The sequence below is a fragment of the Cricetulus griseus genome, chromosome 6, assembly GCF_003668045.3.
Source record: "Cricetulus griseus strain 17A/GY chromosome 6, alternate assembly CriGri-PICRH-1.0, whole genome shotgun sequence".
In the NCBI taxonomy this organism is placed as follows: domain Eukaryota; kingdom Metazoa; phylum Chordata; class Mammalia; order Rodentia; family Cricetidae; genus Cricetulus; species Cricetulus griseus.
This window is the reverse complement of record NC_048599.1, coordinates 72,859,691-72,875,070: the sequence shown is the minus strand read 5'-3', so window position 1 is coordinate 72,875,070 and position 15,380 is coordinate 72,859,691. Positions and strand designations below refer to the sequence as shown.

General features: G+C 42.1%; 1 protein-coding gene across 1 annotated transcript in view; it reads right to left on the bottom strand.

Moving 5' to 3' along the window:
- The window catches only part of Qser1 (glutamine and serine rich 1), a 51,751-nt gene extending 36,660 nt beyond the window's left edge, over positions 1 to 15,091 (bottom strand). The window contains exon 1 of the mRNA XM_027422331.2: positions 14,798 to 15,091. Within this exon, the coding sequence (XP_027278132.1) occupies positions 14,798 to 14,958 (161 nt within the window). The 5' untranslated portion in view covers positions 14,959 to 15,091. The remainder of the gene's footprint in view (positions 1 to 14,797) is intronic.
- Positions 15,092 to 15,380: the final 289 nt, after the last annotated feature.

Below are 15,380 nucleotides of genomic sequence, written 5' to 3'. Positions count from 1 at the left end.
ACACTTGCTGTTCTTGCAGAAGACCAGGGTTCAGTTAGTTCCCAGCAGCACATGGCTGCTCACAACCATTTGTAATTCTGGGTAACCAGGGTTTCTGACACCCTCCTCTGGCTTCCATGGGCACCGGGCACACACATGGTACACACACACACACACACACACACACAAATGTTTTCTTAATTAAAAAAAAAATCTTGGGGTGGAAATGACTCAGATGTTAAGAGAAAGTACTGTTCTTACCTAGGTCCTGAGTTTGAATCCAGCACCCCTAGCTCACAAATGCCTGTAACTCCAGCTCTAGATGATCTGATGCTGACTTCCTCTTCTGCACTCTGTGGATACCTCACTTATAAAAGCACATATCACCACAACCCCCCACACACACTTAAAATTAATTCTTAAAAAAAAATCTGTACAAAAACAAAAACTAAATCTATGGAATTAATCTCATGTTTGTACCCTAAAATTTCTATCACATTTACTAGCCAAACATTCTACAAAACTTTGTTTTGGCTAATCATAGTCTGAGACTTAAAAACAAAACCCCATTAGCTTAAGAATGATTATTTATTACAAATCTGAAAAGTAATTAAGAATCTTTGCAACAACTGTTTCTCTTTTTTTGTTTTTGTTTTTGTGTGTGGGGGTGTTGAGACAGGGTTTCTCTGTGTAGCTTTGGAACCTGTCCTGGAACTCCCTCTGTAGACCAGGCTGGTCTCAAACTCACAGAGATCCACCTGCCTCTGCCTCTGCCTCTGCCTCTGCCGGGACTAAAGGTTTCGTACACCACCACCACCCAGCCTTGTTTTGTTTATTAATGTACAGGTTCTGCAACTAGCCTGCAGGACTTAAACTCAGTTCTTACAAATTCTGTGACTTGAGCTTTAGTTTACTCAACTATAAAATATGGGTAATAACAACACCTGCCCCTGCCAGATGTTGTGAGAGTAAATGTTGTGTGATATTCGATTACACTGTGAACTCCGAGTTTTCGTTAATTAAATAAAATCAAGCTTGGGTCAGGAGGCCAGTTAGCAACTAGTAGAAAGTAATCATAGAGTCAAAGGGCATCTGGAAGATGGATAAAGATACACAGGAAGTAGTAGGGAGGGACTTAGTGTAGAGTGGGTTCTTTTGGTGTAGGGCAAGGCAGCTCTCTTTTGAAGATGCCAATGCTGTCAAAGAGAGGTCAGCTTGTTGCTTCTCAACCTCTCTGAGCTAGCAGGTTTTCATCCCAGACTTTGACTCTGAGGTCTTATTGGTAAATAGAACAGAGATGTAATTACAAGCTATACTTAGCAGCAACAACATAACCAGTGCCTGCAAGAACAGAATTCCCACTGAGCCATGGCCTGAGTGGCCTGACTACTGCCAGAGAAGCAGGCCAACAAGTAAAGTGATGAAACGCCTAAGAAGCACTTTACACAGTACTACAATTGTCACATAAATTCTCAGTCAATGCCATCATTATTACACCTAAAGGTTACACCTTTACAATTAACATTTCTTGATTGCCAAGTGTTTGACTAGAGACTAAGAAAAATAAAAAAGCTAAGGAAACAGAAACATATAATACTGTATGGAAATGGCAGCTGAGTATTGAAAGGATACAAAATTATCTAAGGAAAGAAAGAAGTATCCTAGGAAAATGAAACAGCATATACAAAGGTCTGGAAATGAAATTATAACAACACACTGGTAGACCTCTACTAGAGGATGCTATGAGGTTATCAGGAGTCAAACAAATATGGCATTTTATCATCAAGAGGCTCTAAAAACTTGTAAGGTATACTATAATACAAATTCACTTTGAAAACTTTTAAGAGTTCTTTGACTGAACCCAGGGACAATGCAGAGAGAGCTTAGAGGTGCAGGTCATGGGTAGAGCACATGCATAGCATGTAACCCTGGGTTCAATCCCCAGAAAAAAATTAAAAGAAAAAGTTCGAAGAAATCACTGGTAGAAAGATAATCTGATAAACTGATTACCTGGAGTAAACAGTAAAGCCTCAAAGCAACAATCTAGGTCCTTCCTGAACAAGTTGAGAATTGAGATAGGGAATTCTGAGGACGAAACAGGTAGCTACACTAGAACTCCTTCAGAGTACAACTAAGAGCGGCTGAACAAAAAGGACTCAAAGAATTAAAAAAAAGTCAAAAGTCAGGCGTGGAAGGTTTATCATTACCATTTATGTATTTACTGAAGACATTTTAAGTACCAAAATACTCAAGCATGGTAAATGACAAGCAGACTGAGAACAGAGTTTGTGAAATAACCCTATTTGTAAGATAAAGTTATGATCAACAACAATAATTACTACACTCAAAGATGTTTTCTGAGTTCAAACTATACTCTCGCCTTTCCTTATTCCTACTTAAGGAATCATTAAAATGCAAAACATGGTGGCACAGCTTTAATCCCAACACTCAGGAGGCAGGGGCAGGTTTATCTCTAACTTTAACCAACCTGGTCTACACAGAGACCTTGTCTCAAAGGGAGAAAAAAAGGATAGTATGTAAGCATTAGAGGGACTAGGTTTAGTCTATTTAAAGACAGCAACCCACCATTCACAGTTTGTTGGGGGGGGGGGTGAGGCAGGGTTTCTCTGTATAACAGCCCTGACTGTCCTGGAACTCACTCTATAGACCAGGCTGGCCTCAAACTCACAGAGATCTGCCTGCCTCTGTCTCCCTAGTGCTGGGATTAAAGGCATGAGCTACCACCACCCAGCCACAATTTGTATTTTTGCAATCAATCACATGAAATGCAGATTTAGGAATGGATTGAGAATCAACCCACAAGGAGAATGAGAATTCAGAACTAAAACTTGAGAGAAAAACTGGGAATTGGTGTCTCAAAAAATTATAAATTCTAAACTGAGCTCAGACAGAGAGAAACTTGGGAGTAATCAAAACCAAAATATGTATGTGTTCCATCTTGCACTTCCTGTTTCCTCTCATGTCTCCTGTGTGCTCAATTATCTCCTCTCTCTCCTATACCTCCTGCCTAAATATTGGCCATTCAACTCTTTATTAAACCAATCACAGCAATATATCTTTACACAGTGTACAAACAACCCACAACAGCTGACTACACCTTGATATGAAGTAACAGGCAGTAGACTGTGACACTGGGTGGTATCTTGAACAGAGTCTCAAAGCCCACCCCACAGTGACACACTTCCTCCAACAAAGCCATACCTGCTCCAACAAAGCCACACCTCCTAACAATGCCACTCCCTATGAGCCTATGGGGGCCATTTTCATTCAAATCATCACAATGTAGATGAGTATTTTACTTGCATGTGTTTATCTGTACCACTTGCATGCCTGGTGCCTAGAGTGGTCAGAAGAAGACCTGGAAATAGAGTTATAGGACAGTTGTGAGCAAATATATGGGTGTTGGGAACCAAACCTGGGTCCTTTGCAAGAGCAACAGTGCCTCTTAATAGCAGAGCCTTCCGAGGACCCTGGTATTGATCTTGAATTATCAATGGAGAGGAGCCTTAAAGAAATTATATCATTGGGGCTGTACTCTTTGAAGGGCATAATGGAACTCCACTCCCACCCCCAAGTCTCTGTTTTCTAGCAGGGAAATGAGTGGCTTTAAATCTACCACATGTTCCTGACATGAAGCTCTGTGGCACCACAGGCCCAAGGTGAAAGTTTAGGATACCATGGATAGAAACAAAAGCCAGAATAAACCTTTTCTCATTATAAATTATTTGCTCAGGTATTCTGTCACAGTGATGGAAAGCTAGCACATACCTTCAGAGTTTATAGTTAGTTGCAGGATCTGATTTTTTTCCTGGCTGGGTTTGGGTCTTACTTTAATCCAATCATTCCTTACTATGCCCTGTTCTTCCTTATTGGAATGTTTCTTGTGCCAGCAGAGTGTAACTTTCTTTTCAAGTTTATAGGCACTCACAGTTAAAAAAGTACCTTGAATCTAAGATAAGATTTGGACTTTGGACTTTTAAACAATGTTGTAACTGCTAAATACCATGGCACTTTTGAAGTTGGACTGAATACATTTTTCAATGAGATGACGATGAGCCTATGGGGACATAGAGTGGAATGTTGTGACATAAAAGTGATATTTGAGAGTCAAGTTGACAAGGGGTGGTTGTAATGGTCCACTTCACTGTCAAGTTGATGAGATTTTTAAGTCAAATTTGACGTAAATCTCTGAGCATGTCTGTGAGGGATTTATCTAGATCCACCAAGATAGGAGGATCCACCTTCTATGAGTAGTACCTTTCTGTGGGGTGGAGTCTTAGAATGATAGATTCCCAACTGTAGATGCAATGTAACTAGCCTCCACCTGCTTCTGCCACCAGACCTTGCCTGACAGTCCTGACCATAACCCAAAACAAAAGCTTCCTTAAGATGCTTTTTTCCCAAGTATTTTGTCAAGTAATTAATACACACAGTGAAAAATTGGTGTGTCCATCTAAAGGTAAGAAAACAAGGCAGAATCTGTGCAGGTTCCATAAGAAACCAAAAGAAAATTAATAGAAAGCTGTATACCAAACAATACTTTAAATATGAGGCACGTTAGTATTTCCGAATTTTCCACATATTATGGCATCAATCTGGTAGAAACCCATGACCTTAGTCTAAAAACTTTTACCCAAAGTATGCTCTAGGGAAAAGAATCCTAATCCTTTTAAACTAATGGGAGCAGGATGGTGGTGGCACACACCATTAATCCCAGTACTTGGGAGGCAGAGGCAGGCGGATCTCTGTGAGTTCAAGTCCAGCCTGGTCTACAGAGTGAGTTCCAAGACAGGTTCCAAAGCTACAGAGAAACCCTGTCTTGAAAAAAAAAAAGAAAGAAAGAAAGAAAAGAAAAGAAAAACAAAACAAACAAATGGGAGCACAGCCTCAGCACAGATGCTAAGCTCCAAAGACCCTTCTTCAAAGTCTTCCATCCCTAACTTTCTTTTACTTTTTACTTCATGTAACAGTTCTGTTTTATCCCATATCCTCAACCTCAGGAATTTGCCCAGAGAACTAAAACACCTTGTAATTAACAGCATATTCTCCATCACATTTCCAGAGTCCAAAATGTCTGTCATTTAATAGCATTAATGTTCTTAAGAAAGTTAACCTTTCTATGCTTCAGTTTATTGTAAAATGGGTTAACAATAACATCTATTGCAGAGAAAGAGGAGCTGAGATTATGCACACAAAAATTATCAGAGTAGTACACAACACCTGGAACCTAAAACTGACATCAGTTCTCAGCTAAAGGTTGAGAATATGTCACCCCCTAAAACCTTGATTTCTGAGCTTCCTTTGCCTCTATACAAACCTCTAAACTCACTTCTTGGTCTTGTCAGCCATGTGCACACACTTCAAAGTGAAAAAGGGTTCTATTTAAATTGGGGGATGGACGGACTGCAGAGATGGCTTAGAGGTTGAAACACTTGCTGCTCTTCCAGAGGACCCTTTGGTTCCAAGCACTCAAATCAGGAGGATCACAACTTTTTGTGCTCCAGCTCTAATGGTTTTGACACCTCTTTTAGCATCACATTCCCACATTAAGATACCTACATATAACTAAAAATAGATTTGCTGGTCAGGAAAGCTCTGTGAAGAGGTAGCTCTAACTTAAACAGCTGCCAAGAGAGACAAGATCCACATCAATGTTCTTAGTATGGTCCTTTAGTAAGCAGCACAGCATCTCCCAGGGACTTGTTAGGAATGCAAATTACAGGGCTATATCCCAGAGGACAGATTCATATCGCTGGGCCAGCAGCCAGTATTTTCAGCAAGTCCTCAGGCAACTCTGCAGGACCAGTAAGATTGTATCAGGGAAAGCAAATGTCAAACTTCTTGCCTTAGGACGTTTGCACATGCTGCTTCCTCAGCTAGTTCCTCAAAGAACTGTCTCCCTGACTTCCTAGCAGCTAGGAAGTTAAATTAAGCTCAACAAGTGCAAAGATTTTTGCCAGATACATGGTAGCACACTATGTGTGATCGCAACACTTGGGAAGTGGAAGGAGGATCAAGAGGTTCAAGTTCATTCTCAGCTACATAGCCAGATAGAATCCAGCCTGAGCTCAATGACCCTCCATCTCAAACACACAAACAGAAACCCCACAGAACTTTCATTTTGTTTTTTAGGACATGGTTTCCCTATATAGCTCTGGAACTCAGGCTCCTCCTAAGCATGCTAGAATTATAACTATGACTTGCTAAGAACAAAGTTTTTTTTTTTTATCACCCCTGTATTACTGCCACGGAATCTTTAATGTCAATATTTACTGACATAGTTCAAAACAGGTGGTGGGCTAAGGAGATGGCTCCAAAGTACTTGGTATTCAAGCATGAGAAACTAGATTTGGATTCCCAGCATCCACAAAAAAAGCCATGCATCTGTTTCCTCAATATTGTAGGAGGCAGATTCCAAGATTCACTGGCCAGTCAAGAGTGTTGAACTCCAGGTTCGGTGACAGACCCTGTCTCAAAATACTATAGTAGAGAGTGATAGAGGAAGACACCATTTACCCCTGGCTCCATGTATGTGCACACACGCTCGAATGCACAGTGAAATGAATACAACATTTTTATAATACACTCACACACACACACACTCTCAAGTTAAATACTGACAAACTTATGAACAATTTCTATCACTTAAAAAAAAAACAAACAAAAAAAAAACAGTGGACAGTAGTAGCACATACCTTTAATCTCAGCACTCTTGAGGAAGAAGGTAGATGGATCTCTGTGGGTTCAAGGCTAGCCTGGAACAGAGTGAGTTCCAGGACAGCCAGAGCTGTTACACAGAGAAACCTAGTTTCACCCAGACTCTAAAAACCAAAACCAAAACCAAAAGCAAGCAAACAAACAACAAACCAAAATTATTGTTGTGGGGCTGGAAAGATGGTTCATGGTTCAGTATTAAAAACAAAGGCTGCTCTTCCAAATGACCCAGGTTCAATTCCCAGTAACTCCAGTTCTAGGGACTTCCTCTTTGGCCCCCACAAGCAGTACTCCCATATGTTGCACAGATATACATGCAGGTAAAACACCCACACATTAAAAATAAACATACCTTTAGAAAATTAAAAGGGATACATGCCTTTAATCCCAGAAATTGGGAGGCAGAGGCAGATGGATCTCTGTGAATATGTAACCAAGGTCAGTTGGTTTAGGTAGAATTCCAGTAGATATAGTAAGACCCTATCTCAAAAAATAGGGTTGGGGAAGCTGCATGATTATGCTCAAAACACAGCATGAAATTCTCAAATTAATAAAAATACTAAATGAGGTAAAACTTTTTACTACACCATTGCTGTTCTTCCAGAAGACTAGAGTTCACTGCCAAGCACTCAAGTAGCATACATTTACAGAGACATAAATAAACACATTTAAAAAAACCTCAAAAAACAAAAGCAAATTCATTCACATTATCAGTCTTCTATAAAACCCTCTAAAGTTTCCTAATCTTTACAGAGACTAAACTATATAGTACTTACTCTATGGTAGTATGACTCTGGTGAGCCCCCACAATGAAACATATTCCTTCATACAGTCTCCCTCCCATAATGATTGCACGTAGCTAGAGACTTTACAGACTGACACGGACAGAAGTGATGCTATGCCAGTTGAAAAACCAGCCCCAAACTAGCAGAGCAGAGTCCAAGTCCTTTCTCTTGGACACTTGTTCTTGAAAGCTCCTGCTTTGTGCTTTCTATTAGGCAACACTAATAATGCAAGTCAGTTTGTATGCAATCTAACTGGAAAATGTTTCACGATCATCTTAAATAGGAAGAATTTTTACTGTAAGACATATTTGTACCTCTCCTGAAGGAAAAAAGTATGTACCTGGTAGCAGTTATTCCATTTGCTGAATGTTTACTGGCATTCAGAATGCAGCAATGCTGGCAATAAATGTTGCTGTATGCACTGTTCTATATGCTGACATGGTTCTAGAGCTTTTCTAAGTTACTTTACTTAAACCTTAAGAATCCGAAACTGGGGGGCTTGAAAGATGGCTCATGGGTTAAGAGGACTGCTCTTCCAGAAGTCCTGAGTTCAATTCCCAGCAACCACATGGTGGTAGCTTACAACCATCTATAATGGGATCTGATGCCCTATTCTGTCATGCAGGCATACAGAATACTATATGGAGGCAGAACACTATATACATAATAAATAAATAAATCAAGAAGAAGCAGGAGAAGCAGAAGAAGCAGAAGCAGAAGCAGAAGCAGAAGCAGAAGCAGAAGAAGAAGAAGAAGAAGAAGAAGAAGAAGAAGAAGAAGAAGAAGAAGAAGGGCGTTGGTGGCGCATGCCTTTATTCCCAGCACTCAGGAGGCAGAGGCAGGAGGATCTTTGTGAGTTCCATACCAGCCTGGTCTACAAAAGCTATTTCCAGGGCAGTCTCCAAAGCCACAGAAAAACCCTGTCTCAAAAAAAAAAAAAAAAAGAAACTTGTTGCCAGTCATACTGAAACTGAGTCAAAATACAAACCCATTGCTACTCTTTAGCTTATGCTGTCAATTACTACATGATTCCTAGTCTCCTGAAATGTTTATTCAAGTAGTAGAGCTAGTGAGATGGTGAAAGAAGAACAACACTACAAAGTTTGAGAAAAATCAGCAGAATTAGTTCAAAGATGACGATGATGTGAAGGGGAAACTGTATTCTAAAAAGAACTATTAACAGTTCTGTATCCCTCTATCAGGGCAGTCAGGAAAAAATCCAGGAAAGAGCTGAATTGCCCAGAAATAGCAAAGAAAGACAACTTCAGGTGAAAAGAACAGCCAGCACAGAAGTCGTATTTCAGCATGTTTCAGGAAAAAAGGCCAACCTGACTGCAGGGATGGTGCAATGTGAGAAACATGTGACTCTGAGTAACACTGGAAGTTTTTAAACAAGATAAGCATCACTCAATTTGAGTTGTAAGAATAAATATATAATAAAATGCATTATGGGGTTGGGGAGATGGCTCAGAGGTTAAAAACACTGGTGGTTGCTCTTGCAGAAGACCTGGGTTTGATTCCCAGTACCCATATGGTGGCTCACAACCATCAGTAACCCCAGTTCTAGGGGATGCTAGCCCTCCTCCAACCTGTAAGAACATCTCATGCAAGTGGTACACAGACATACATGCAGGCAAAACACTCATACACATAAAACAAATAATTAAAACAAAATTTAGAGGGCCTAAAGTAGAAGCAAAGAAAGCAACAGGAAAAAACTATAACAGTTTCTATGGGAATCATGGTAAACAGCAGTAGCATTTACTAAGATGGGGAAGATATGTTTTAGAATTACTATGTTTGAAACACCTACTCAATATCTACGCAAAGATGTCAGGCATTAGATTAAAAAATAAAGATATAAATTTTGTATGCCATCTCATTCGTATCAAGTTGAGCTGGAGTGATGAAGAGAGAAGGATGAACTCTAAGCCCCAGCTCACACCAGCATTTAGAAGCCAAGACAGGAGAAGTAACAAGTATATTAATTACCCTGTCACTTGTAGATCACAAGTTATTTAAGATGCAGGACAGTGTCTTTCCTATTTCTACAGTATTCTGTAGAACTTGGGTCTAGGGGCTGGAGAGGTGGCTTAGTGGTTAAGAGCAGTGGCTGCTCTTCAAGAGGACCCGAGTTCTATTCCCAGCACCCACATGGCAGCTCACACCTGTCTGTAACCCCAGTTCTAGGGGATCTGGTATCCTTACACCAATGCACAAAAAATAAAGTTAAATAAAGTATTAAAAAAAAAAAGAACTTGGGTCTAGTATCAGGAACTCAGATACTTGGTACATTTTAATGAGTCATTAAATGTATGTCATTAGATTTCTTGAGCTTTCACTGAAGAAATATATTTTATGATAAAGGCTACATCACCTCACATCTATCAGGTATTCGGATACTGATTTAATGAACAAAAGAGAAAACATGTATGCTATGGCAGACTTTAGTACTCATTCCAGAGAACACAGCAAGGAAATGTGAAGAAGACAAGAAGTGGCCCATATACTTCAATAATCACAAACATTCAAACCCTTCATCTTGACTCCTACTACAGTGTGGAGGGGGAATGAGATGCACCTATAGCATTCACTCCAACTCCCACACAAAGTCATCATTCATTATACCTGGTTTTTATGTGGTGTTGGGGATCGAATCCAAGGCATGGTAGGGAAGTAATCTCACTGAACTACATCCCCACCCTCTGAGTGAGTCTTAAAAGTTTCTCTGTGTAGCCCTGGTTGTCCTAGAACCTGTTTGGTAGACCAGGCTGGCCTCAAATTCAAGAGATCCATCTGCCTCTGCCTCCTGAGTTCTGGGATTAAGTCTTAAAGCTCGAGTGTCCTTCAAGTTTTCAAAAGCTCTTATAAATCACAATTTATAAGAAGTAAAGACAATCCCAAATTAGTAAAAGGTTATTTCAGCCAAACTTCTGCTATTAGAGTTCAAAAACTATTAACTCATGGAAACAGTATTGTTGCTATAGGTGCTATTTGTTTCATGAGCAACTCATTGTATTAGCCACTGTTCTACACATAATGTTCCTCACAAAAAATCCTTTGCAATAGATTTTTCTAAAATACAGTTTTATGTGTATGAATGTTGTTTCTGTATGTATATATGTGCATCATGCAGATGCATGGTGCCCCCAGAGGAGAGCATCAAAATCTCCTGGAAATTAAACTACAGACCTGTGAGCTATCATGCAGGTGGTGGGAATGGAGTCAACCCTAGGTCCTCTGCAAGAGCAGCAAATGCCCTTAACTGCTGAGCCATTTCTCTAGTCCTAGAGTATATATTCTTTCTACTTTCCTTTTATGGATGAGGAAACTATGGCACAGAGACATTAAGCAATACATCTGCAGCCACAGAGCTTCTTCTAGGTGACAAGGCTAAGATTTAAACTTGGGCACTGTGAGTCTTGAATGTCTATGTTTAGCCATTATACTGTGATGCTGTATGGTTAAGTCTAATGGCGCATTCACTCATGTGACAGTTAAATGAATACGCTTTCATGATTTGGCCTAGAAACAACACCAATATCCTATTTCAGTGTCCTTTTTGCTATGGACTGAACATTCTTCTTTCAACTGTACTGCACTTTCCTGGTTCCTTCATCATCTCTGACCCACAGCTTTTCCTTGTTCTTGACTAGTTTTTAATTCTTCTTCTAACTAATCCCTCATGTTTACTCAAAGCTTGGGATTGATATGTTTTTAAATGCCATCTCAAAGGAGATGACCTTACTTGTTTTCAGTTCAAACCTCCTTTAAGCACCTAGTCACATATTTCACTATCTCTCTGACCTTTTACTTGAATAAATAAAGGTCATTTAATGATGAGCTCATGTTTTTACACCCATCTCACCTCTATTTATCCTTACAGATTCATCTTTGTCCACACCTCCAGTCATCTAGTTGCTCAGTCCAGAAACCTGGGAGTTCTCTGTGTTGTCACTAAGCCTTATTGCCTTTTGTGGGGCTGAGACATTGTAAACCAGGCAGGACCAGAACTCAAAGAAATCTTCCTTTCTACTGGGATTATAGGTGCAAATTTCCATGCCTGTCTAGCCCTGCTACTGTTAAATATATCTTCACTTCTCTTTGTCTCCATTCTGTGCCAATACAAGCTACTATTATCGGTCTCTTACATGTTTATAAGGCTCCCTAATTTAAAGGCACCTTAGCCTTTTTTACTCCCTTCAGTTTATTATCTCTTAAAGCATCCATATTGACCCCTGAAAACACAAAAGTAAACAACCCCTTAAAAGGTCAAGATGCTGGGCAAAGGGTATGCTCATTTGCTTTCTAAAACTGAGGGGCACAAACAAGTAGAAATGTACAAGACCAGTTCCTATTACCAAACTACACAAGTAATTACCAAGTGCTGTTTTAGAAGCATTCAGGTTCCAAAGTCCTCTCCATAAATCCTTTTTAACGAAAACAGCAGGAACAAAAGACAAACCTGGAGTTTCTCATCATTTTCCAACTGTTAAAACAATGAAATATGGCCGGGCGTTGGTGGCACACGCCTTTAGTCCCAGCACTCAGGAGGCAGAGGCAGGTGGATCTCTGTGAGTTCAAGACCAGCCTGGTCTACAAGAGCTGGATCCAGGACAACCTCCAAAGCCACAAAGAAACCCTGTCTCGAGAAACCAAAACAAAACAAAAAATCAAATATGGCCTGGCATATTAGCAAACACCTTTAAATCCCAGCACTCAGGAGACAGAGGCAGGGGGAATCTCTGTTAAGTTTGAGACCACCTGGTCTACATCCTGAGTTCCAGGACAGCCTAGTCTCAAAAAACAAAACAAAACAAAAAGCCAACACAAAAATAAACTAAAATCTAACATCTGATGGGATTGCTTTATCAAAGAAAATATTGTTTCAGACTCATGATTTACCTTCCTACTGAATGATGAAAATGCATTTTAGGAGCAACCAAAGACATAAAGTAGGATGTTAAATGCCATGTCAGTAACAAGTGAATGCCATTACCATCTGTCAGCTTCTGAATAAGTTACAGGAAATAAAGTGGCAGACAAGCTAATTCTTTATGGATAAATACCCATATTACATCATCACAGCTAGTGTTCATTTGCACCTTCAGAAGAAACTGCCACAAAAGCGAAACAAAAACATTCAACTGATACACAAATTATGAAACAGCTTTTTAAAATGTTGTAAAAATATGACTGAGTTCCAAAAATGCCTGATATTTAAGGACTCTTAAAGCATATTCCAGATACAGTTATTTCTGATGTAACTGAAATCAAAGAAGACATTTGCTTATTTTGAAGAAAAGTAAAGTACAATTAAGTGTGAGCAGCCCTGTACAGATGGCCTGATCCTAACACAACATGTTAACAAAGCAGGTTTTGTGGGGGAGGGGGAAAGCCTGCATTTTCCATGCTATAATTTAGCTGACCACACCCCTCCAAAAATGATTTTAAAGCAATGGGAGGGGGTTTGTATTTAAGTATTACTAACATCTAAAAAAAATATATTTTAAACTTTGTTTTCAAACAGGCTTGGGGAGTGGTTCTGTGTTACTCTGATAACATTTGGAAAATATGACCAGTCAGTTTTTGTTTCTTGTCTCGGAGGTATTCTGCTCAAAGAAATAACAGACAATAAATAAATAGGCAGCATTTCGGGGTTATTTGCCTAATAGAACATTTTTTTTTAAGTGGAGATAATAAGTGCTGTACATTACCTATCACTGCTGTCCACTGAAGACAAGTTAATTTGTAAATTATCATAGACAATGAAAATGCTCTCTGTAAAATAATAGTAAAATTACCACCAAATATAATCAAGGAAGGTCCAAATATCCTTCCTAAAATTCTTCAAATGGCTTACTTACATATAACACAAAACTACAGTTATTCTTAAAAGACCTCCGCATATCACCAGTTAGCTCGAGAAACTGGAAAAATCACTTTCTTTTTAAAAATCCTGGCTCTTTTAAACAAAAGGGATAAGATTTTCTGAGGTTTATTATTTCCCTTTTGTTGAAGCATTATTTTTCCATTCTTTCAGAATAATTCCAAGGTACAATCTAAGACAAAGACCAGCTACTCTTTACACATCTATTCTAAATCTCGAAAGCCGCACTTTCCTTAAAACAAAGATAATTAGAATACTGCAATCTGTAAAGTGAAATAAAAAGTTCACTCGTGTCGTTAAAATTATTTAGAAACCTGGTGAAATCATATAGGCAACGAAGCTTCCTGTTGGTAGCTAAGGATGAAGTCATTAATTAACAAGCCAGGATTCCCCTGTTCTTGGGTCAGAATCGGCACCTACCAGATTCAGTATTGTTCAGGGGAGGTGGCTTTAAAACTAACCCGCTCCCAAAGCCTCCAAACCAGACCACGCCTTCCAGTTATCTTCGAATGGGACCGTTTCAAAGTGTGGTACTACAACTACACATTTCCCGAGAGCTTTAATATCAAACAGGGGTCCACATTTTGGGGTCCTTTGGCCATGCTGGAGTTCAAAGATGAACTCTGGAACGCCCGCACTATTGCATGAAGCCGGGATGGAGAAACGTTTTGGGTTTTCGACCTTTTAGAGCCTTCTTTGACCACCAGCCCTCAAAGATTCCCAACACTCAAGTCACCCTCAGGGACAGACAGCAAAGAGGGATTCTTGACTTCCTGCCGTTGTTAAATGGAGAGGAAACCCAAGAGCAACTTTGAACGCGTGGAACAGAGCCACCACTGCAAACATATGTCACCCAGCTCCTGCTCAGCGTTCGCGTTCCGCCCTGGAGGTTCCCTTGCAGCCCAGCCATCCCAGGTCCTCCAGTGTCAGCAACACGGCCCCGCGCCTCGTCCTATCAGCCACCGCCCCCACCTTTATACTGCTGAGGCCCCCAACACCATATTGTCGGCCACCCAGGTTCCAATACAATGGAATGTCACTGCCCAGGGCTCTGCGGCGCCCCGCTAGGCCTCCCCTCAGAGTCAGTCCCGGTTCCCCAGGTACTGAGTTCAGCCTGGAGCCTAAACTTCACCAAGCGGGAGTCCAGCACCGAGGGGTAACTGAGCCCCTCCACTCCCATCCATCCTTCCCTTCAGCCTCCCGCCCCGAACCGCCCCAGGCGCGAATCCTGCCCCATGCCTCACCCAGCCAGGACCACCCGCCAGGAGTTGTCCACAGGCTCTCCCGAGAGCCATCAAAGGCGCCCCAAAGGTCCCCACCCGGCCGGGGCCCCCAGAGGGGCGACACAGGCCCCGGCGCATCCGCGGCCTTTCCTGGCCCAGTGAGACCCCAAGCCCACCCTCTCTACCTGGCCTTCAGGCTGGGACTGCTGCCGCTGCAGCTGGGGCTGGAGGAGACAGTCGGGACCCGGGCTTCGTAGGCCCAGGCGGGGGCGGCGGGCTGCGTGGCGGCGCTGGCGGGGGGCGCGGGAGGCTCGGCGAAGCCCGCTGGCGCGTAGTGCGCGTCCATGGCGGGGTCTGAGGCGGCGGGGGCGGGCGGGAGGCGCGGGAGGAAGAGGCGGCGGGAGCGGCCCTTCACATGGCGCGGCCGGGGGGGGGGCGCGGGGGCGGGGAGGGCTGGCCGGAGGAACCCGGCTGCGGCTGGCGGGCCTCGGTTCGGACGTCAGGCGAGCGGCGGCGCCTGCGGCCGGGACTCGCGGCGGCCACAGCGCCCGCAGCCCAGGCGCCCCATGTTGTTGGATTTCCCAGGATGCACCTCCTGCGCCCTCCGCCCGCTCATCGCCCCGCCCCCTCGGCGCCCCGCGCCCTGGGCTGCGGATTCGGGGGCCGGGCCGGACGAGGGCTGCTCGCTGGACACCCTGGCGGAGGAGGAGAGGCCTACGCGCTCGAGCACTCGCGTGGGTGCGGAGCCGGCAAGGCTTGCCAACGCTA